The 22,978-nt window shown below is 39.1% G+C and overlaps 2 protein-coding genes across 4 annotated transcripts in view; one reads left to right on the forward strand and one right to left on the reverse strand.

Annotated features, from left to right (window-relative positions):
• Window positions 1-20,175, forward strand: part of PRSS12 (serine protease 12) — a 32,699-nt gene extending 12,524 nt beyond the window's left edge. The window contains exons 5-13 of the mRNA XM_042048568.1: window positions 1,323-1,501; window positions 1,704-1,845; window positions 2,790-2,995; window positions 5,976-6,117; window positions 9,735-9,940; window positions 10,631-10,709; window positions 12,663-12,785; window positions 15,695-15,975; window positions 17,576-20,175. Of these exons, the coding sequence (XP_041904502.1) occupies window positions 1,323-1,501; window positions 1,704-1,845; window positions 2,790-2,995; window positions 5,976-6,117; window positions 9,735-9,940; window positions 10,631-10,709; window positions 12,663-12,785; window positions 15,695-15,975; window positions 17,576-17,883 (1,666 nt within the window). The 3' untranslated portion in view covers window positions 17,884-20,175. The remainder of the gene's footprint in view (window positions 1-1,322; window positions 1,502-1,703; window positions 1,846-2,789; window positions 2,996-5,975; window positions 6,118-9,734; window positions 9,941-10,630; window positions 10,710-12,662; window positions 12,786-15,694; window positions 15,976-17,575) is intronic.
• A 1,520-nt stretch (window positions 20,176-21,695) lies between these two features.
• The window catches only part of LOC121674319 (bifunctional heparan sulfate N-deacetylase/N-sulfotransferase 3), a 110,511-nt gene continuing 109,228 nt past the window's right edge, over window positions 21,696-22,978 (reverse strand). For 2 of the 3 annotated variants that reach the window (XM_042048566.1, XM_042048565.1), the window contains exon 15: window positions 21,696-22,947. The gene's annotated coding sequence lies outside the window, so the exon portion shown is untranslated. The remainder of the gene's footprint in view (window positions 22,948-22,978) is intronic. The other variant, XM_042048567.1, reaches the window with a different exon arrangement.

Consider the following 22,978-nt stretch of genomic DNA (forward strand, 5'->3'; position numbering starts at 1 on the left):
TCACAAACTGCAGTTCTGTGATGCTTCTAATTTGATTCATTTTTCTGAGTAAATAAATTGTATTAAGATGGTGCTAAAGCTGCTAAATCTTTTTGAAATATGTCTGGAGATTTACAGGATTTCTCAAGTAAGCAAGATGTTACAACAAACATGCTAATTAATATGAAGTGAAATCTTACCAACAGTGGCAGTAGACCAGTTCTGAAGTACTAAAAATAACCTAAATTTGCATACTGTTAATCCATCTGGAAACATGCCACAAACTGTAGAAGTAAAGCTTCTCAGTAAGTAGCTTCCCACACCCTTTCAACTTTTCTGTAGCATTCCTGTAAAACTCCAGAATATGAATCTGCCATTAATAGGTGGAAAATAATGATAACTTCTTTTATTATTTGTTTTCCTAAATAATTTTTGCTTGACACAAATTCCCCTGGTTATAATGATGGGATGTGTTGTCTCTGCCTTAGTGCAACTCCAGAGACTTGTACTGGAGTATGGTATAAATTGTTTTCAGCATTCAGAGTAGTCCATCATTATCTCTTTGATTTCAGCCAGCTGCTTAATGAATAAGGTTTTTTCCCTTAACATTTTCTATACATTTCTGCCAGCATTTTTATCAGATACACTGGGAAAAGAAGATGCTTTTTTAGTTAATTCAACTAATGTTTTAGATAGGTAAATTAGTAGTCAAAATTTTCAATCTTGCCATTTCAAACTAGAGTGAATATATGAACAGATAAACTATTGAGTGGAAAGAAACCAAACCATGGCAAACATTTATATATGAAAGAAATGGTATTTTAAGTAGAATTGGGAAAATTCTGATAGATGGTAAAGGATTAAACAGTGCATAATTTCTGTAATTCTAAAACAACGGAGTGTTTTCAATCGATGTAGTTTTTTGTGCTCAAAATCCTTTCTGCTGACAGAGAACATACCCGTACAAGGCTAGCCATTGGTCTGCTTCATGTTCTTTTTCTATTGCCCACTGGCAATATGACATTGTCAAGTCACTTAAGATCTCTTTGCTGTGGTTTTTACATCACTAAATGGGGAGCAATCACTTTTATCTGCTTCATGTGGGTATTTGAGATTTGATTAATGTGCTTTGAGGACAGCAGGTGAAAGTTACTGTAGAACTATATATTGGATTATTTTTACTACATATAGACATTAAGTAAATATTAAAATTAGAATCCTCATACCCAAGCTGTACATTTATAATCTCTCCTAGGAAAGTTATGCTTAAAAGTCAAAAGACACATAAAAGGAAAATCTTCAGCTCGCTAGCTCCTGACTGGGTGTTCCTCGCATTTCCACAGGGGTGTTGCCAAGGCGTGGAGCCAGGCTTACTTTGGAGAAGGCTCTGGCCCCGTGCTGCTGGATGAAGTGCGGTGCACGGGAAATGAACTCTCGATAGAACAGTGCCCAAAAAGCTCCTGGCGGGAACACAACTGTGGCCACAAAGAAGATGCTGGTGTTTCCTGCACACCTCTCACAGGTACTTCAGTCATCAATCATCACACAGGAAAACGGGACAAAAGCAGAGTTCACCGCTCTGGAAAGAGGACTTTTAAAGTTTGCAGAGGTGCAAAACCGAGACGGGATGCAGTAAATGCAACGTTCTTGATTTTGCTTTAGAACAATAATTAGATCTAAGAAACGCTGATCCCTGCTTTTGTTCTCCCTTGTCACCGGCACAGATGGTGCACTGAGGCTCACCAGTGGGAAGGGCAGCCACGAGGGCCGCCTGGAGGTCTATCACACGGGGCAGTGGGGCACAGTCTGTGACGATGGCTGGACGGAGCTGAACACGCAGGTGGCTTGTCGGCAGCTGGGATTTAAGTAAGATTACTTGATATTGGATATCTGACTGTGACTTGACCATGATGACAAAGTTACATGAACCCTACATGGAACCTAATTTAAGAGTCTGTTTTTTTAATATTAGCTGAATGCTTCATAGAAACTACCAAGTTAAAATCCATTAAAGCCTGCTTCCCTCAGTCTCACAGGGGTATTTAGGCCTTCCTTTAGGTAGAAAAACCTTCAACAAATGTGATTTAACAGCCTTTATTCACCGAGTTCCTTCCAATTCTCTTTTTTGCTGAGATAAATGCATGTGCTATAGAGAAAAACTGATTTTAATTTCTATTTTGCCTATAAAAGTTCGATTCTTCTATATCTTTGCTTGTTGTACAGTCATTATTAATGACAGACATTTCCAAGGTCTAAATCCTTCTACACTACCTCAGAAAATCCCACAGCCTGGCCCTGGAACAGTTACGTATTGAAAAGCATATTTTAGAAAAATCCTGTTAGTTTCATGCATTCACTCTTCCCTACTTTTCCTACTGACTGTGGCTACAAAGGTGCACTCTCAGTAGGTGACTGTTGTCTTGCCTTCAAACTGTAACAGCTGACATTCAAATCAGGATTTTGTCTCATTTTCTCCAGACTGTGACATTTAAATGTATATATAATACTAAGAACATACTTAAAGCCTCAGTCATTGAGCCAGCCATATGCTTGGTTGAAGACCAGCCTCAATCAAAGGTATTACATTCTTACGTTTGTATTAATGGAACAGTAATTCCTTAAAAAAAAAAAACCATGCCTGAAGAGGCAGCATATGGTACTCTCATTGAATTTAATGCTAACTGAATCAGCTTACTGAGAATACTTGAGAAACCTTTATTTCCTCAGGAATAACCACTTTCCTTTCTAATGCTAAAGCATCACGTGTCCTCTGATCACTGTGGTCCAAAACATACCTCTGTGTTGTGCAGGTATGGGAAAAGCGCAGGTATGGAAAAAGAGAGCTACTTAAAAGGAAGCTCAGGGCCCATCTGGTTGGATGATGTGATCTGCTCCGGGAAGGAGACAAACCTTCTGCAGTGCTCCCGGAGGGAGTGGGGAAAGCATGACTGCAACCATCAGGAGGATGTCAGACTCATCTGCCACCCAGAAAACGACAGCCACAAGCTCTCACTTGGTAAGGAAGCTCTTTGCTAAAGTCACAGTATGAGTATTGCTGTGGATACAGATCCAACCAAAGTACAGGGTACTTAAGGATTCTCAAAATCCTCGTATTTGTCACATGGAAATGTCGCAAGGAAAAAACAGGAAGGGAAAAAACCTTACTTTTCTCCCGAAGATCAAAGGAAGTAATCAAGTTTTGTTTAGAGGAATGTAAGCATCCAGAACATTAAAGTTCAACCAGATTTGCAAGGTTGCATTCCAGAGATACTGTTCTCTCAGTCTCCACCAGATTTTAGACCTATTCTGCACTTCCTGATGGTCTACCCAAGTTTACTCAGCACTTCTCAGCCTCCAAGTTGAGGTGTCAAATGCTGTCATGGTGTCAAATGCTGGAGACATACCTGAGCACTGAGGAATATAAATCAATAGTACATCCTCCTATGGCTTTGCATTCAGACAGTCCAAAACAAGGGATATGGAGAAGATGGGAAGTTCAGAGATAGCAAGAAGGAAGGGTGAGAAGCATGGAATTATTTCTGTGTTACTACTGCCTATTGTTTATATTGTGTCTGGGTGAATGGGCCCCACTTGCTGACTGGGACAGAATGATACTACACACACCGATAAAAGAGTCAGTTCCAATGTCAAAAGCCTACAAACTTGTTTGAAAATGAAGAGAAAAAAAGACTGATAAGAAATGATGGAAAAATACCAATTACACAGTGAAATTGTAGAACCAAATATAAACAAACAAATTCCAAAAATTCCTAACTCCACATGTAGATAATTAAACAATAATTCTGGCTATGAGATACGCACAGTAGAAACTACAGGGGAACAATGGGTTACACAGCAATTCTGAAGAAGTTTCATTTTTACAATTTGCTGTACGCAGTGTGTAGCTTGTCAGTATGTAGCCTTTTAGAAAATTGCTGCCAATGCCATTTAGCATACCCAAGAATATTTCAGCTGAATTTGAAATTAGTATTATACGCCTGTTTTCCTGGAAATCACAGACTGAAGGTTTATCCCACAAACTACAACATGGATTTACTGCACCATGTTGATACTTGTTATAACAACATTCAGCCCTTTCCCATGTACTTTTCGAGTCTTTTCCTCTTTATAGGCCTTTTCTATATAGCCCTCTCACCATCCAATGAATGTTTTATGTTGCAGCACATGTATCAAATCCTATTTGGTAGAAAGAATTTTCTGAAACCAAAAATAACAGGAATTCAAACCACAACTTCTGTCTTTACAGATGCAAACCATCTGTGCTGCTTTGCTCAAATTCCTATAAAATATAATCTCTGCTGACGGAGTCTGGTTCAGTTAAATACATCCATATGGTAACATTCTCACATCCCCACTACTGGAATGCTATGTTAATTTTGTGTTCATAAATATATATATATATATATTCTAAACCACAAGAAGATGAGATAACAATAAAATACTATTAGTATTCCATGCCTCTACCTGGTTAATAGAAGTATAATTCTCACCTAAGTTGTATTCTTCCAGAACACACCAGTTCAACAAGAAAATAAGACAAGTTATCTGATATTTCCTAGAAGATTTCTGATTGGAAAGTGGACAAAGACTGTTGTTTTACTTCCCAGCATTTGAAAAAGCTTTTTTTTTTCCCTGTAAGGATAAATTCAGTGGAAAAAGATGAGAAATTAGTAGATGATATGACTTAAGGAAACACAGATATTACGGAACACTAAAAAGGAGATAGAATACACTACAATGACAGCACTTGTTCAGTAAGATCATGACAGCATAGCTAAACAGAAAGCTGGTGAAGTTAATTCATGTAACTGTCCAGACAGTATGAACTCCAACAGAAACAACAGCTTTAAATTACATCAGAAGCAAAGAGACTTGGATTTTGTCTTCAAATATTTCCCGATTCATTTAATGACTTAGGCCAGATTTAACTAGCATTGACCAGATTCCTATTTGGTGTACAAAAGTTATTCATACTCTAAACTAAACTGAATTAAAATATCAAACGAAAATATCTCAACATACTGCTTTGTTTAAGAATGCATTTAAGTAATTCTTCATCCTAACATATTTAGAAAAGATTTGGAACAGGTTAGAAGAATGAGGAAGATTCTTCTCCATTATTCTAAAAGGCAACTCTCATGAGTATATTAAAGATTATAAAGAATGCCATACAAAAAGATTTAGAAGGTGATTCTCCCTTAAGCATTCTAAAGAGGCCGCAGAGGAATTCATAACTGTTTTAAGGGTATTTGCATTGCTTGCAGGCTATAGAGGAATTTTAGAGTAAGTGAGAATTAAGTATGTACTGTGCCTAATGGACTCAAAATTTAACTACAGGCTAAGTACTGCAGAAACCACAATCAACTAGGTCTGACTAATCCACATAAGTGAGATTTCATATTATGAACATGTCTGAATAAACAATCAATTTAAATTGCTAAAAAAACAATCAGACATTAGTCTAGAATATCAGGCTGCAGAACAATGTGCATAGTGATCAGGAATAGTTGAGTTCAACACAATGCTGCACTTTTTTTGCTGAGACAATGGTTAGGAGGAGCAGCAGCAACCAGTTTGAGAATGGGTTTATGGACTGAGATATAGTTAAATTCACCGATAAAAGTTTCTGTAAGGAAAACCTGTCCAGCCTGTATGGGTATCGCATCAAAGGTATCTTAAGTGTTTTCTACCTTTTCATGGAGAATTGTGGCCAATTTCTGAGCTATGTCACATATTTGTGTGGAATGAAAGAACCAGCTGAACTCTGAAGAGTAAAGTACAGTAGTATTTAGTGTTTGTCTTGTAATTGGTACAAACTGCTTCCTTTTGCCAGCCAGGAAAAATATGACTACTTTAACCACTGATATTAGGCTTGTTGAACATAAATATCAGTTGTATTGAATATAATGAAAATAACTTAAAGTACCAGTTCTTGCTTCTGTTGCTGTGAGCTGACAGCAGTAATTTTTTCCCAGGTCCTCCCATCAGGCTGATGGATGGCGAGAATAAGAAAGAAGGACGTGTGGAGATTTTTATCAATGGCCAGTGGGGCACAATTTGTGATGACGGATGGTCTGATAAGGATGCAGCTGTAGTCTGCCGACAGCTTGGCTACAAGTAAGAAAACTCATTAAGCTGTTTCTCAAGTTGTTTTCTGTATCTAAAAATCTTAAGTTTCTGCAACCAAATACCACAAACATGTCTAATAAGATAATATATGTCTTTTAAAACTTGTCAGTTTGGCATTCTTTTAGAAAAGTGTATTCCTACTATTAGTATGAAAAGTAGTAAGGCTATATCTTCAAAAGGAATATTCATTAAGTAGCATAACTGGGAATGGGAATGTTAGTACTCAAGTGTGTCACAGTCCATCTGGCAACAGAAATGCAAGTTAATGCTAGGTATTAAATATTTTTCATTAGAAATTAAACATTGCAAAGTATTAATCTATTAATTAAATACAAAATTTTAGTTGTCATATTTATTTCAAAAACGGAGTGTCCACTGTCACGAGGTGTGGATATGATGACTGCAGATTCAGATGCAGGCACACCAGCTACTGAATTCCTAGTTTAATGGAGTTTTTTCCTTCATTTACTGATCTGGCGAGATTTGATGTAGCTCGAAGATCTGATGAAACTGTTACACAAGGGATTATGGCTCCAGCCTGCATGACAATAATTTGAATAAGATTCATTTATTACAGGAATAGACCTGACAGAACAAACCCACCCTCTAATTAAAACCACTGCAACATATGTGTCACTTTTGAAAGAAATCACTTAATCAGGTTTACATCGCTCACCAGCATTTTTTTTTCTGGATACCCAAGAGCAGCAAAAATACAACAACTATAGGGCAGATATACCAATAGCAGTACTAATAAGACTTGAAAAATATCCAGAACACTAGTGAAATACAACAGGAAATTAGTGAATGTCTTCTTCAAGTGTATCTATACAGAAGTTTGAGCTGAAGAAATACAAATCATAGTAACTGTTTGTTGTATCTAACAATGTGAAGTTTGTCCAACCAAATATCATCAGATTATGTCTGAACACACAATATACGCCTTTTAAAAGCTGCCTGGTATTAATTTAGTAAAAGCCTATTTAAAAGTAGTACCAGACTATGGCTTCAAAACTGCAAAACGTGACTTACAAGATACCACTCTTAAAAGTTACCTAACTTGCAAATTCTAGGATTGGCGTCCATCTATCCTAATCCACTGGATTTCCTCGTTAACAATATCGTGAATAATGATAATACCTGCACCTGAAAAGCTCAGCATGATATTGTGCATGGCCCTTTGTGTGAGAGAAGTGAAAGAAGTGAGAGGAAGAGACCTGAAGCCACTTCTCTCTCTAGGGACAGATCTGAGCAAAAAGGTTGTTTCTCTGACGGTCATTAAGTGCATAAATAGCTGTCTTGGAAAGCAGGAATTAAGGGACATGTGTTTGTTAGGGGTGGATTAAAGCCAGTTGTAAGATCACATTTAAGCATGTAACAAACACGTGGACGTAACATTTGTACCTTCAGCGATCTCCCAGTTATATGAAATAATTTTCTCTATTAAGCTGCACTCCTTGCTCAAGAACACCATGATTTTTACATTTGTTTCCTGACAGATGCTCTTCAGTGGGGGTTGGTTTGGGTTTTCTGTGGTGCGGTTGGTTGGTTGGGTCTGAGCACCTTTCATTCCTACTATCAGCAAACTGAGAGATTACTGATGCACAGTAAGAGATAGATTGCTTTCATATAAAGGTACGAAGAATGAGGTAGTGCCCTTATTAAGTAACTGATAAGATTCTGCAGAGACAATTCTGTACTAAACTGCAATAAATACTTCTCTGGGGAAGGATAAGAATACTGAGGTGATTCACAACAAAGCAGTTTTCAATATCCTGAGGAACTTTAGAACAATGCCCTAAAGCAGAAACTTTGTTATTTGACATAGAGATGATACCAAAACCAAGTAAGAATTTACAATGAATGCCTGTACTGTGTCACCGTATTGTATCAGCAGACATGAACACATGAGCTGCCCACTGGTATCAGAGAGTTTGACTTCTTTTTTTGTGGTTATCTGTAATCAGAGTACCCCTCACAAAAGAAAAACATTTGGAGCAAGAAGAGTCACATTACTTGGGACTGACAAGTCAAATCATAGTAAACTCATGAGGCAGAGATTGTCCTATACCGGTTCCAAAGGCAGTTAAGGCTTTAGATTATCTGGCAAATACCTCCTAACCATGGAAATGGAAAACATGTAAGGACAGTTGACCTTGTGGTATCATCTCTTGTCTAGTTTTTTTATGAGCTTCTCTTTCCTGGCTTTTTACAATTCATGCATTCTAACCAATGTTTCCTACTTGGAAATCCTGCCCACCTACCCTTCAGTACACAGTAAAAAAATCCACACAGGCAAAGCTATCCATGTGCAAGTTTCAAAAGGGAGGAACCTCGTATATGTTACTTTCATGTTTCAATTATATGCATGTGGCAACTGAGAGCTGATTCAGTTTGAACCAGCCACACTTCTACTCTGACGGAGCTTTGAAAATGGTTTGACAAATCAGGATTCCCCCCCAAGAGACCAAACCCAGCTCTGGAAGGGATGTAAGCTCTTCATGCCATTCTCACCTACCTTCCCCTACACTGCAGGTATCAAAGAGGTACAAAAAGAGTTGTAAAGGGAGGGAAATACTTTCTTGCCTTATACATTTTCATAGTCAAATTCTCTTTCTCTATTCTGACATTTCATCGCACCTGCAGTTACATTCTGTACACACAGAAGCAGTACTTTACAGTATACAATTATAAAATATCCTTTAAAATGGAAAGCTATACTTTAGTTATCTGGAATTCCATATATCCTTATCCCAGTAAAATGGCAGTAAATTGCTCTTAACCAATAGGTAAACTTGTAGTTCAGGCACACCTGGAGGTGTCTGTGGCTTCCTGCCCCACTTCTCTGTATAGCCAGTTGGGTGGTCTCTCACTCATAATTCTTTCTGACCCTTAAACCGTACACAACAAAACAATTATTTATAAATTAAGAAGATTATCCTAAGTAATTAGCAGTAATAATCTATCAGAAGAGTTGCCAAGTGAGATGCTTAAATGCTACATGAGCACCAAGTACTGGGTTCATCCCAAGAACAGCGGGGTGCAGACACTAAACTGGTCTCCAGTCACATGACATTTTTAGAGCTCAAATATGGGGTGCCTTTTAAAAAATTACATGATAACAAAATATTTTAATAACTACTAACAACTAATAGGTCTGTACATCACAGCTCCTACTGCACCACAAGTATACTGTATTTAACTGGCCCATCTTTCTGAGGGAATCAGACCTGAACAAATTATTTTTGGCATTCACAGATGCTGACTTTATACAAGGATTAAAGAGATTATGAAAAAGCAGCTTTCACATATTTTGTTTTATGGCAAAATGTAGTGCTGATACAACATAAAATACTTTGAACACTGCCTTCTAACCAGATACACAAAAGCAGTTTTTAAACATTAATGAACTGTAGCAATTTTGTTGCAGTTTTATTTTTTCAACATACCAGAATAAGAGAGGTGATGAGAAAGTGGTTGTTATCAAATGAAACAGTGACAGAGTTTGGAATGTCTATCACCGCTCACTTGGAAATATTTGAGTAAAATGTAGCATAATGCCTCCAAATGTTTAATAATAGTAAAAAAATATGCTCTGTTTGCAGAGGTCCAGCTAGAGCAAGGACAATGGCCTATTTCGGTGAGGGCAAAGGGCCGATCCACGTGGATAATGTGAAGTGTACAGGCAACGAGAGATCCTTGGCAGACTGCATTAAGCAGGACATCGGGACGCACAACTGCCGGCACAGCGAGGATGCAGGGGTCATCTGTGACCACCTAAGCAAGAAAGTCCCTGGGAACAGCAATAAAGGTGAGGCGCTGTTGTGAGGGGCAGACCAACAGGTCCAGATGGGCAGCTGTCATGGTAGAAAGAGACAGACTTAACAATCCCACCTCACGGAGGAAACAGTTTTATCAAAAGCAATTACAGAACAAAAGGGGTGGGAATCTCCTCTGCTTACACTGTGTTGGCTTATTCTGTGCAGCTGCACAAAGGAATCACCAAGACTACTCAGTCAATACAGGGTATTTGTCTGCCGTGGTTTACAGCAGCCATATTCATTAAGTTGCTGAAGGGACATGAAAATGCAAAAACCTAAACAGCTCCTTTCAGCTTTTCAAGGTAGAGGTTATCCTCAGATAAGGACTGAGACCTGTGTGGTTGGTCAAGGTCTGCTTCCATTTACAGGGAATAAGGAAGAGCCCTATAAAATCCTACACGTGAGAAACAAACGCATAAATGACTCTGATCACAGTCAAAAGAACTCAGCTACAAAGGATTTCTAAGTCTTGAAAGAATTCAGTGTATTTTCCCCAGTCAAAAGATTTCAGCTATAAAGGATTTCTAAGCCTATTTTCCCCAATCAAAATTGGCTTGTTAAAAACTACCACAAAAGACAGAATAACTTCAACCTTTAGATTTTTTTAAAGTTAACTCTCATTGAATATTGGCTACTTTGCATGATGAGTTTAATGCTCTCCATCTCCCTTTCTGGTTTAGATTCCCTTGCTTCTGTTTGTGGACTGAGGTTACTCCATCGTCGCCAAAAGCGAATAATTGGCGGGAAAAATTCTTTACGGTAAATAATTGCTAAAGACAAATAGTTTTGAATATAAAGCTTTTAAGACATGTATTTGCCCTAAATGGTTTCCCTAATTTACAATTTTATTGTAGGCTTGTTGTTTGTTTTTCGTTTGACTTGTCATGATGTAGGAGTAGAAATATACCCAAAGCAAATTTGGTAGGAAATTAAAAAGTATTAATGGATAAACACTTGCAGTATTAGTTGAAAATCTGTAGATGCTTATGGGTTTAGTCCTTGAATGAGTTAAATTTCTAAGTTACAAAATAGCTATTTTACTTTTATCAAAGGATATCTTTATATCAGGATGTGAGCTATAGAGCTATGAATGTAGTACGAGGCTTTAAATGCCACCTGCACCAAAAAAAAGGCCTGGCTATGATTCACTGCCTAAGGCCTTATTTTCCTTCACAAAATAAGCCTTGATGATGACACAGCTAAAAAACCAGGAGGCACTGACTTTACTTTCTTAACAGTTGTGACTAAACACAAAAAACACATATTCACAGTCTTACAAAAGGCATTGTAAAACTACAGTAACAGTACCATTACATGTCATGTGCAACCTATTTGAAAGTACATGCACAGCACCAATCAATCCATTTCAAAGAAGGCACAGCCCAAGTGGGGGAACTTCAAAGAACAGTAACAAGAGGGAGCCCAGAAAAATATTTAAACACAGCCAGATAAAGTAAAGTAGGATGACTTACCTCAGTAAAGAGGCAAATGAGATAACAGATAATGCACTGCACAGGAAGAGACTGAGAATTCTTGTCTCAGAATATGTGTTCTAAGGACACTTGCTGAAACACAGTGGTGACAAATAATGTATTGCACAATTCAGCTGGAACAAGGAAGCTGGTCTCCTCATAAATCAGTACCGGGATGTTAGATGAAGCAAAAAGGGGAGAAAAATCCAATAGTGCACGCAGAAGGGCTTCAAAATCAAGAAAGGGAGCACACATACACATCAGAAAAGGACTCAATGTCACAAGAAGTCATTAAGTCAAAGAACTTGAGGAAGTTTGAAAAAAACTGGATAATTAGGTATGTACCAGCAAATCCAAAGCTGTTTGAATTACCTCATTTTAGAAAAACGTATTAAATCCTATCTTCCAAAACTGAAAAGTGCCTAAATTGTTTTAATATTTACGGGAGGTGAATTTCTCCACCTCACTTTAAAACGCTTGGCACTCATAACTCTGAGATGCTGGACTAGATGATCCCTGGCAGCTCTTGTTGTCGAGCACATCCATTCAAGTTGACAGTACTCAGAAAACACTCTAGACTATAGACTATCTGTTGCTTACTCTTAGATGCTGCTGTTACTTACAGGTGCATCTCTCTTCCTCTCCCTTCTCTGATTCCTAATCTATTAAACCAGCAAAAAAGAATCCATTCCTGTATTCACAGGTATGCAAATATGGCCAGATCTACTATAAAAAACAAATAATCACAGGTTGACAAAAGCTGCTCATCTATACTTGAGACTTCTTCAGTTGCTTTATACCTTTTGGTTTGCCAGCTTCCTTTTTCATGAAGACAGGGATGGATGCTGGGTTCAGCTTTTCAAGAAATTCCCCTTTCCCCTCTCCAGTTGACAGGAAATTTCTGGTTTGCTGACTTGGACGGTATTTGGCGAGGAACCCACAGAATGTATTTTTGGCCCAATGAATGCAATCTGAGAAGGGAAAATTCAAATAGCTGACTGTGGGAGGAAGCACTCAGAGTGCTGGATGCCCAAACTCTCTGTAAAGTAATCTGGACCATTGTTAAATGGAATTCTGAATGCTGCAGGAATATAAAGGTATTCACCACCGTTAATGAACAGCACATTTTGTAAGCTGTGTCAGTCAGAGAAAGCCAACAGAATGCACATTCCAGGTAACTGAGCAGCTACCTGAGTTCCCCACTGCTGTACCCTGAACACCATGTGTCACTCCTCTGCAGGGGTGGCTGGCCCTGGCAGGTAGCACTGCGGCTGAAATCCTCTCATGGTGACGGGAGACTCCTGTGTGGTGCTACTCTCATCAGCAGCTGCTGGGTCCTCACTGCTGCACACTGCTTCAAAAGGTGGGTCTCTCTTCAGTAGTGCACCATGTTTCAAACTGTTTTGTTGTTCTGGGCATAGGCAAAACCATTCTGGTTCAAGCCCATGGAAAACTGTTCCAAAAGTTGGCCTTTGGTTTTAAAAAACCCTACCACTCAACCTCCTTTCCCTCAAACAAACAAAACACCCTAATGCATTGAAATTATTTGGGTGTTATTGTTCATGTGATTTATATTCACAACTTCAGCATTTTCATGAAAAAATATAGACAACATTTCAGACATTTTAACCTTCTGTTCCAACAAAAATGCAACTTATGGCTTTCAGGTTATAGTGAAGACAACTGAGCAGACACCAAACACAGGGACTGTAATACTTTGGATTAATTTTGGTAACAACAGATCTTGGCAGTGGTAGACATTTTTAGTGTATCACAGCAGTGACTAAATGTAGGACTTCACTGCTGATGAGGTTACTGAAATATAAAAATATCAACTTGCACAATAAGGAAGCTAATCTAGTATTTTAAGCTTTCAACGGTGATTATGTCAATGGAACGGACTGGGAAAAAAGCGTAGAAGAGCAGTACAGTTTTGAGGGTATTTGCTAGAATTTGCTCAAGTGGGCTGCAAATGTTTGAAATTTTGACTTTGAGCCTTTCCTTTTGCACACTAGTAACTAAAATGAAGAGTCAGGTACAGTTTTACTCAAATGCAGAATGTTACCTTTGCTCAGCATCAGATGCCTATCTTTTCAGGTTTCCTGAAATCACAAAGGACTTCCCTTGGTAGTATTTCAAGCTGAAAGTCAAACTCAGTAAAATTTCCTGCTATTTCAACTGATGTCCCAGGTGTTTCTGCAGAACTATGGAAGCACTTCAGTTGCTTTCATCAAAATTCATAGACAATGGCTTCCTATTCCCCTGTTCATCATCTCTGTAGTGATTACCAAGGATGCTGCCTGAGGTCTTGAGAAAGCCTTTGATTACAGGCTTGAAAACGGAATGTGGTGCCAAGGAGTGGCCATTTTGGATACTCTGCTGAGCACCCACATGACACAGCAGCAGCACGGCTGGAGCAAAGTACCCTGTGGTACTTCCAGATTGGTGCAGCCACATGAGGGGCTGTTACAGGCTACCCTGAAACTGTTATCCAGGGTCTCAGTGGCCAAATTATTGTTTTGTCCCAGAAGTTACATTTAAACTGCAATTAGACCTAAGCATGTAGCTCCAACATGTAGTGCTCTGGATGCACTACTTTTCACTGTAAATGAGGGAAAGGTGCATTTAGCTCTAAGCTGGCTTTGGACAGTCTGGGCTGAACTTCCAAATGATCTCAGAGTGATTTTGAGGGATAGGTTTCCAAGAGCTATCTATAGATCGAGTGCCTTCTTCAGATATTTTCCGCAGATGGGCAAGAGAAAGGCCAGTATACCATTTCTCATATCCTGGAAATTGGAACACTGCGTAAGTAACCAAAGTCGGCTCATCTGTACTAGGGATAAAAATTAAGCACAATTTTATGCATGATGATTGGAATTGTTTACCAGTACTACAGTGGAATTACTCATTCCTATACTTTTGCAGATACATAATTTAAGATAAAATGTTTGAAGCTATTTTTTGTTTTATAACCCACCCATCTTATTAGGAAGTTTTGTCCTGAGTTATTCCAACAGCTATAGGGAAATTGGAAGGTCTATAAAATAAAAAAAAACTTTGGATACTTAGAAATATGAGGCATAGGAAAAACCCCTTCATTTATCCCATACAGAAGGTCATCTTGAGATGAACAGATGTTTGATCACAGCCTGCAGCTCTCTCTCTCCTTAAAGCCTAGAAGTGCAATTTTGCTCATGGAAGACCTGAAGGAGATCTGCAGAATTAGACCAAGAAAGCTTTACAGGCAACCAGGAATGCAACCTACAACTAGCAGAAATATTCAGTGGTACAGCTGTATATTGTGCTGAAAATGGTAACATTCCTGCTTTGTCTGCTACTCCTCAAGCAAGCTTTAGAGACCAGAACATTGCTGGATGGTATAAAAAGAACAGGCATAGGTTAAAAGGTGATGGGACACTGTGGGGTATTTTCTGCAAGCATATTAGAAATTTCTTGTTGAAGGCTATTAGGGAAAAGGGAGAAATAAAAGGAAAAATATTTCTGTTAGCTTAGCCAGATTTTAAAATAAATATATGTACCCAACAGTATTCTCTTGTTTTGCATTTTGCCCAGGAAGGGCTGTGTGTCCTGTGATACAAAAATCTTCAAAGGCATGCACAGAAAATTGTTATTTCAGCCACAGTAATGATCTCTAAAGTATTTACCACTTAATCCATGATGTGAAAGAAGTTGGGATTATATCAGATGCAAAACAAGCCTAAGACGTGCAGGCCTCCTGTCAGTTTGACAATAGGTGCTTGTGATGCACATACTTTGTTGTCCTTGCTATAACTTCAGTTGATGTAAGAGGTTTTTATTAAGTTACCTAAGCCTCTAGAATTTCTCAACCAACCTACAAAGCAGGCTTGAACACTGTTTTCATTCTAGTAATTACTTGAGCACTGCAATGATGTCAGTACTCAGACTGTCATTGCAATTACTGGCAGTTTGTGTTACCCTTACTAAATAAATTTGTAACGCACACCTTGTACATCTCAACTAAGTGCCAGTCATGGCAGACGGCCATAAGAAACTTGTCTGTGAAAATATACAAAAAGGAACATAGCACAACCTGAAACCTCGGGAGAAGGTTTTTATATTCTTTAGGACACACTGAAGTGTCAGTGTAAACATTTGATAAAGCATTTTGGCTCTTTAAAAAAATCTTTTGGTAACATTAGTTAAGTGTACAATAAAGAAACTGATGAACTCTGTTTGCATGCTCAGGATGTGAGCCTGAGCCAGCCCTATTTGTTTTCACCTCCATCTCAGGTATGGCAACAACACTCGCAACTACGTGGTGCGGGTTGGAGACTATCACACCCTGGTGCCGGAGGAGTACGAGGAGGAAATCGGAGTCCAGGAGATTGTGATGCACAAGGAGTACAGGCCTGACAGCAGCGACTATGACATTGCCTTGCTGAGGCTGCAGGGGCCCGAGGAACAGTGTGCAAGGTTCAGCACCCACGTCTTACCTGCCTGCTTGCCACTGAGGAGGGAGCGACCACAGAAAACTGCTCCCAACTGTTTCATCACTGGATGGGGGGACACAGGTAAAATACTTTCTGTGCACCAATCTAGTTATCTGAGGCTGCTTTAAAAAAACCCTCAAATTAATAAATAAGAAAATGCTCAAAATGAAAGCATTTTACTCTTTTTACATGGGGGAATATTTTCTCTCCTGATCCAAGGAATGACAACATTTTGTTTACTGAATATAGTTTGTGTTTGGAAAGCAGTGATTAACCATGTAACTCTAAATCACAGACCCTGTCACTAAAATGGCCTCATTAAGACTGACAAGCAGGAATAAAAAGCTTATTTGTTGCCAGGCACACCCTGCAGAGCAGCTTATCACCCCCTGCCTCAGTACATAACTAACAGCTCTAACACATTTAAGGTTTCAAAGGTAAGGACCATGAATATTTTAATTTTAGAAAGGTTATTTAAATTACTACAATAGAAAAATGAATGGAAAATATACACATAATAGAATTTAAAATAACATTTTAGTGTTCCTTGTTACCACTGACTTTTTCAACCAGCTTTGATTTAAATAATAGAAAATCTTGCCAAAATTTACTAAAGCCTCAATGCAATCTGCATTCCAGGCTTCTATTCGCTTTTTCCGGTCAGTACAAGATTCTTCCTGTTCAAAGATCTTTGTCCTCCAAATGTTTCACAAATTAAAAATCATGTTTTACTTTTATGTTTTCGTGGTGCTGAATACAGTGCAAGGCAGCAAACACACTTGAGCCTTTGTTCCAGTGACTCACTCAATCTGGCAAGGAGACAAGGTCCATTCCTCCTCTTTACATGCACTAATCTGTGTGCACAGGTGTTGGGGTCACTGTACAACAATAAACGAGAGAGACATGTAGGGTGGGGTTTTTGCTAAAATCAGTTGTTAATTCATTGCCTAGCTCTGGCAAGCCTTTTTACATAATTCACTGAAATACTGCTAACTTAGGACATCTATTTAAGGAAACATTAACGACTGCAGTAATTGGCTTCAATTTATGGTAAGAAATTACATCATTGCAGTACCTCAGCTGACATTTCACACTTACTATATGAATTATAATTGCTTCAAAGTGATAAGATTTTACTTAAAAAAAGGCCAGACCAACACTGGCTTTCATTTTCCATGCTTCCAATGGAAAGAGGTGCAAGCAAGGAAAAAAAGTAGAAAGATCCATTTGGATGCTCTACTTGGATGCCACCAGAAGATGCAGCACCTGTCAAGCTGAGCTACACTAGATTTGAACTGGTGACATAGAAATGAAGTATTTCTACTGCTTCACTCTCAATTGCTCAAGACTCCCAAACATTGCTTCCACATAGAGGTATTAAAGTATTCTTCCGTAGAAGACACAAATTGCTCAGAATAAACCGAACTCCAGCTTTGGAAAGATGTGGAGAACACATGCAGAAAAGCTACTTTTTTTAAAGCATCTATATTTTACATTTACAGTACCTGTAGTATTTTAGTATTATATTTAATGCACGGATTTTTTCAGTAGTGTTGCTTCCAGTAATGTTATGTAATGACAAAGCAGTATGAAGGCCTGAGAACAAAAATTTGATTACATCACATGTATGTTTCCAAGACCAACCATTGTAATGAGACAATAATTTGGATTTCCTTTCTAGGACGGGCTTATTCAAGAACATTACAACAGGCTGCCATCCCCTTACTTCCCAAGAGGATGTGCGAAGAGCGCTACAAAAGGAGATTCACAGGAAGAATGCTCTGTGCTGGAAACATGCAGGAACAGAAGCGTGTTGACAGCTGTCAAGGAGACAGTGGTGGACCACTGATGTGTGAACGCCCTGGGGAAAGCTGGGTTGTGTACGGTGTGACCTCCTGGGGCTACGGCTGTGGGGTCAAAGATTCCCCAGGTGTCTACACAAAAGTATCATCTTTCGTACCCTGGATTAAAAGTGTGACCAAACTATGAATGTCTGTAATGAAAACCAAACTTTGAGGCAGGACAACTTGAAAAGCACAAGCAGTGCACAGCTGGGGCCCACAGTGGGTGGAAACAGACATTTTCCTGATTCGTGTGTTTTTATTAAATCCAAGCTGTATACACACAATCATTCCAGTTAGGGATTACTGTCCTCCGTGTTCCAGAAGTGTAAATATTGCATGAACAAGTTACCATGTATCTAAGGGGAAAAGTGATAGGTAGAGTTAATACTGGAGCAGGATAGCAGGACACTTCGCTGAGACTCACTGCCCACAAGACTGCAGCTCCAAACTATGTATGCTCCAAGCTTCTCCACAGTTAATTACCGATCTCAATTAATCTCCAGTCTAGTTTATTTAATCTATTAGTACTATGATTTTACACTCAGTCCCCTAAAGCTGACTCATGTTTCAGTAGCTAATGAGACAATTAGTAGACTGATTCTTGCTAAGTAATTCTGAATATATGCAGGAAGGAAAACATTGGTCAATAATCAGATCCCCAGGTAGTCTGCTAAATGTCCTCACAGGTTAGTGTGCATAAAGTACATTCCCAAGTAAAACAGGCAGTACACTGACAGTTCCCCCACAAACATCCTGCACAGCTGCAAAAGCAACCACTTATTTTCTCTCCTCTACATAAGTAACGTTTGTTGTATTTCTGAAATTCATAATTTTGAGTACATACAGCATTTTGGAGAGGATTCACTTTTCCTATTTACCACTAGCTGTCAGTACAGTGTCAGACTAACAAACATCCCAATCCTCTCACTGCTGGGATTTCCTCAAGTAGTGCAAAGAACCTCTGTGAATCCTACCAGAGAAAGTTATACATACAGTGGAGTTGTTGAGCCAAAACTTGTCTCAAAAGGTCGATAAAGTCTTAAACTATGTTTCCTACAAAATAATATTTAGACAACTCTCTCCTGCTTAGTTGCAACACTGGTTCAGACTGATCTCACAGGAAAGCTTAGTTTTCAGTAATTTCTAAAGCACTGACATCTTGATTCCATTTAGTTCCTTTTCCAAATATGTTCTCCATGGTATGAAATCCCTAACAACTTATTATAAAAATTCACTGATAACCAATTTACTGTCCTTCTAGAAAGGGCCACCACACTGAACCTAGAACACAGGAGGTAATCACCACCTTAGTGCATCACTGAAGTTATCAGTCTGTAAATCACCTGGGAACTGGCTCAGCACTACCTCTACAGCCCCTGTGAAAGGCCATGCTGAGCATCTCCAAGTGTGCTCTACATACCACACTAACAACCATGCTCATAAAAACTGAACGGAAAGCTGTGGGCCATGAAACACTCCAGTGTGACAAGTGTGGCAGGTAAGTGTCACCACATAGTGACTGTGTGAACTGTGACTACCAGTGACTGTTTCCCTGTTTCCTATTCATCAAACTGGCTATGACTGTGTTGTGTGGTGTTTTGTGAAAAAGCGGGATGCTTGCATTCATGCTGTAAGTGGGCAGTCATTAATTTCTGTATGGTTGTGTGTCTCTCTGGTGTTATAACAAATATCCTAGACAACTCACTTGCATACGAAGTGGCAATGATATTGCAGAAGCCCATGTGATTGAACATTTGGCCCTTAATCTCTCTGACCTCAAATTTACGTTTTCAAGGGTCAGGACTAATTGTAACTGGTGCTAAACTAGTACATGAGGTGCTTTAATATATTTTAGTTCTCTGTAATTCCACACTATGTGAAATAGTGTGAAATACTTAAAAACATCAAAAACCACAGTACTGTGACCACCTACTGTTAGACCAATGCTAAACACTGTGCTAGTGAACTTTGAAACCATTACATTTTTACTTCTATATAGCCCTTAATTACAGGGGAACTCTGTCAAAATGTATTTGCTTGTAACATCCGAGCTTTGCTGTAAAAGACCCAGAGACTTGTTGTGAAGTAGGCTACATAGTGCAATATATGCATTGTATACAGACAAAATAATAACCTTTTAAATAGTTGCACCACAAAAATAGAATACTGGGGGAGGAAAAGGGGGGGGGGCAGGGAATTAAGGCAGCATACTAAGTGTAGTAAACGTTTAGCTTTAGTACAGCACTTTGTTAGTTTTGCTCTTTTAATAGAATGCTTTGTTAGATTTTAAAATGTTGCACTACTGTTTCCATGCTGAGCATGCCTTTTCAGTTTTTAACAGAAAATGAAATTGTCTGCATCTCCTGCCATTCCCATTTTTGTTCAGTGAGCCTGATGGTATACACGTATACAATAAAAACTGCCACACTGACTACAATTTCTGTACGTTAATTAATGCTGTGGATGTACAAGCACTGCTGCAGAACATCAGATGGGTAAACCTCACATGAGCTGTATTACCTGAGAATGGGGGCTCTTGAAAGCATCTTCTTCAAAGCATATAAACTTAGGGCTATTTTCTCAGAGGGAAGTTTGTTCCTGAATGACAGAATTGCCAGTGCCTTAACTCAAACCAGTTACGTTGTCCTAAGTTTATCCTACACTTTTAAACCTGTTTTAACAACTGTGCTGCTAGTGGTGGCACAAACCATGAAAACACTTGGGATGACCATCCTGAAGAGATGCGTCATCTCTCCAGGTTCTGCAGCACCATGAAGATGTACAGGTACACGCAGCCCTCCTAAACTTCCCAAGTTTTCGTTCACTTTCCAGAGAATATAAAGAAACATCACTGCAACTGACACACACAGTCTCCTTAATGTATATCTTACTCAACCATGAACAACTTCCTAAAGTACAAGAACCAGTCTGCCTGGCATTTGTCCATGTAAGATAAGCAAGTAACTGCCCTTGTAGAACAGATGTGTTATTTTCTAGAAGCGCTGAGGTTACAACAGAAGTCCAATCTTCTTGGAGAAAAGGAAACTCACAGTACACACTCCACATTGTTGGCTATCAGGCTTGGCAGCTACCACCTTGGAATCTTGAGCATTAAGAATGCCACATGATAGGGCTGTTTAAGAGGAGAGAGTAATCACACACCACCAATTAAACAGGTGTGCTGTCACTCATTACAGCACCACACAAGAACACCCATTCAATTCAACTGTACTTCCGCTAGGGCAGAAAATGTATATGCTTAGAAAAAAATTTGAAATTTCCTATGACAGCTCCCTAATCTCCCCACCAAACACAACTACCAGAAGTAATTCCCTCAGATCTAATCCATGCTGTAATTAGAGCCCCATAGATCTGCTCCATTCACTTCAAGCAGGAATCCTGACCTCAGCTGATAAACACTCGGCAGCAGTAACACCGCGTGCTGATCATCTCAGTTCTGGCTTCACAGATTTTGTTTCCCAGTCCTTTCAAAGCCTCCCTTTCCCCTTAATGTTTCTGTTTTCAACTATTTGCAATGTTATTATCTGAAAGATATTCTGGAAGAGATTGTGCCAGCATGGCTAGTATTCACTAAGACAGCACATTTACTTTTAAGTAAAGTATCTTGTCTGAGTATACAATGATTCCCCATCTACTGGATCTCCATCAATTTTCTTAAATATGGATGCCTCAGCAACAGCAACTGAGAAATCAGCTCTATTGTAAGTCACTGTTTCTGCCCTGGAGCACTTACCTCTGATTCAAGCCATACCACTTCTGGAGTGGTTCCCACACAATACATCAGCCACCTGACACCACAGATTCTGCCACACTTAAGGCCCAAAAGGTGTGTCCCCAAAACAAGCAGATTTGGCATGTGTAAGTAATTCTGACAAACATGTGCAGGTCTAGTTTTAGTTACCAGCAGTCTTTCAAGAAAGAAGTCACACGTGCAGCCAAGGTCGTGTCTCTTTATTGACTGATTCATACATTCGAATGCTTTACATTCACACAGACACCAAAATTACGGCTGTAGTTTCCACATTCATTTTCCATACTTCAAAAACTTACCTGCAGCTTCTGCAGCACAGGCACACTCCTTGCAACAGCCTTTTGAACACACTTCGAGAGCAGAGGAGCCATCCCTGAAGGTGCAGCACAGCCACTCAACTACCAAAACCATTATTGTAATAGCTTAAGGCTTAGTGACAGCCCAAAGAGTGGAGCAGCACAAAACGAGATCCTAACTGTATTTGCCCGTATAGAAGCAGTCAAGCCTAATTTTAGGCATGGTAAGCTGGGTTTCAGCCCCTCATCATCAAGATCAGATGGACTGTAGCAGCTCTCATTAAAGCTCAAAAATTTAAACTTTGTTGAAAAATCAAGGTTAAGACCTAGCCTAAAATTAGCTTTTGCTAGCTCTACTTGACAACCAGAAATATTACTGCTCCCAAAAGGCATCAATTCCAGACGATTAAACACATCCACCCTACCCTAAGCAAAAATTAACAGATTTAGTCACAGCTACTCCTAGAATTCACATGTGGAATTTAGCCCCATCTTCTTCTGTCATCATAACTCAAGAGGGTTTTTCCCCTGTAAAAACAAGTTTGAGGCAGTTTAATATTGCTACTGGAGACGCAAATAAGACAGCAATCATCACTGAACAGCAGGATGCTCTCCTAGGGGTTGTAAAACTGCTCTGAAACAAAGCTGTTGGTATCAACTTCCCATCTCCCTCGGTCCTGCAGCTGCAGATTTCTCTTGGTACTCACATGCTTATCGAAAAAGACATTCCCCTTGCACAGGATAACCCTGGGAAATCTGTGCATTCAGATGCTTCTAGTTTGGCATGCAAAGTACTGGCAACGTGCTTTTTATGCTAGGAATACTGCATTATGTTTTCTAATGCCTCTACATCCAAGCTCAGCTCCTCCTAGTCACACTAATATGCTTGTTTATACTCTTCTGTCCCGAGAACACATAACAATGAAATATGCATTAAAATGAAACACCAAGTCGGTACTTTGACTTCACAGGACAAGTCACAGTAATCGCTAAACATAAATTATCGAATCTGCATTATTCCTGCCCCAAATCTCACCTCTGAAGATCTTATTAGGTAACACACAGCCAGTCACATAGGTTTTGGAAAGAGTATCTTCAAGAAGTACATCTCCATACTTTCAGCTTCTGCGCTCCTGTGGAACTAAAAAAATAATAATAAAAAAAAAAGTTTA

The sequence above is a fragment of the Corvus kubaryi genome, unplaced genomic scaffold (genome assembly GCF_017639235.1).
Source record: "Corvus kubaryi isolate FWS band 111438036 unplaced genomic scaffold, C.kubaryi_AGA036_p1.0 67, whole genome shotgun sequence".
Lineage (NCBI taxonomy): Eukaryota > Metazoa > Chordata > Aves > Passeriformes > Corvidae > Corvus > Corvus kubaryi.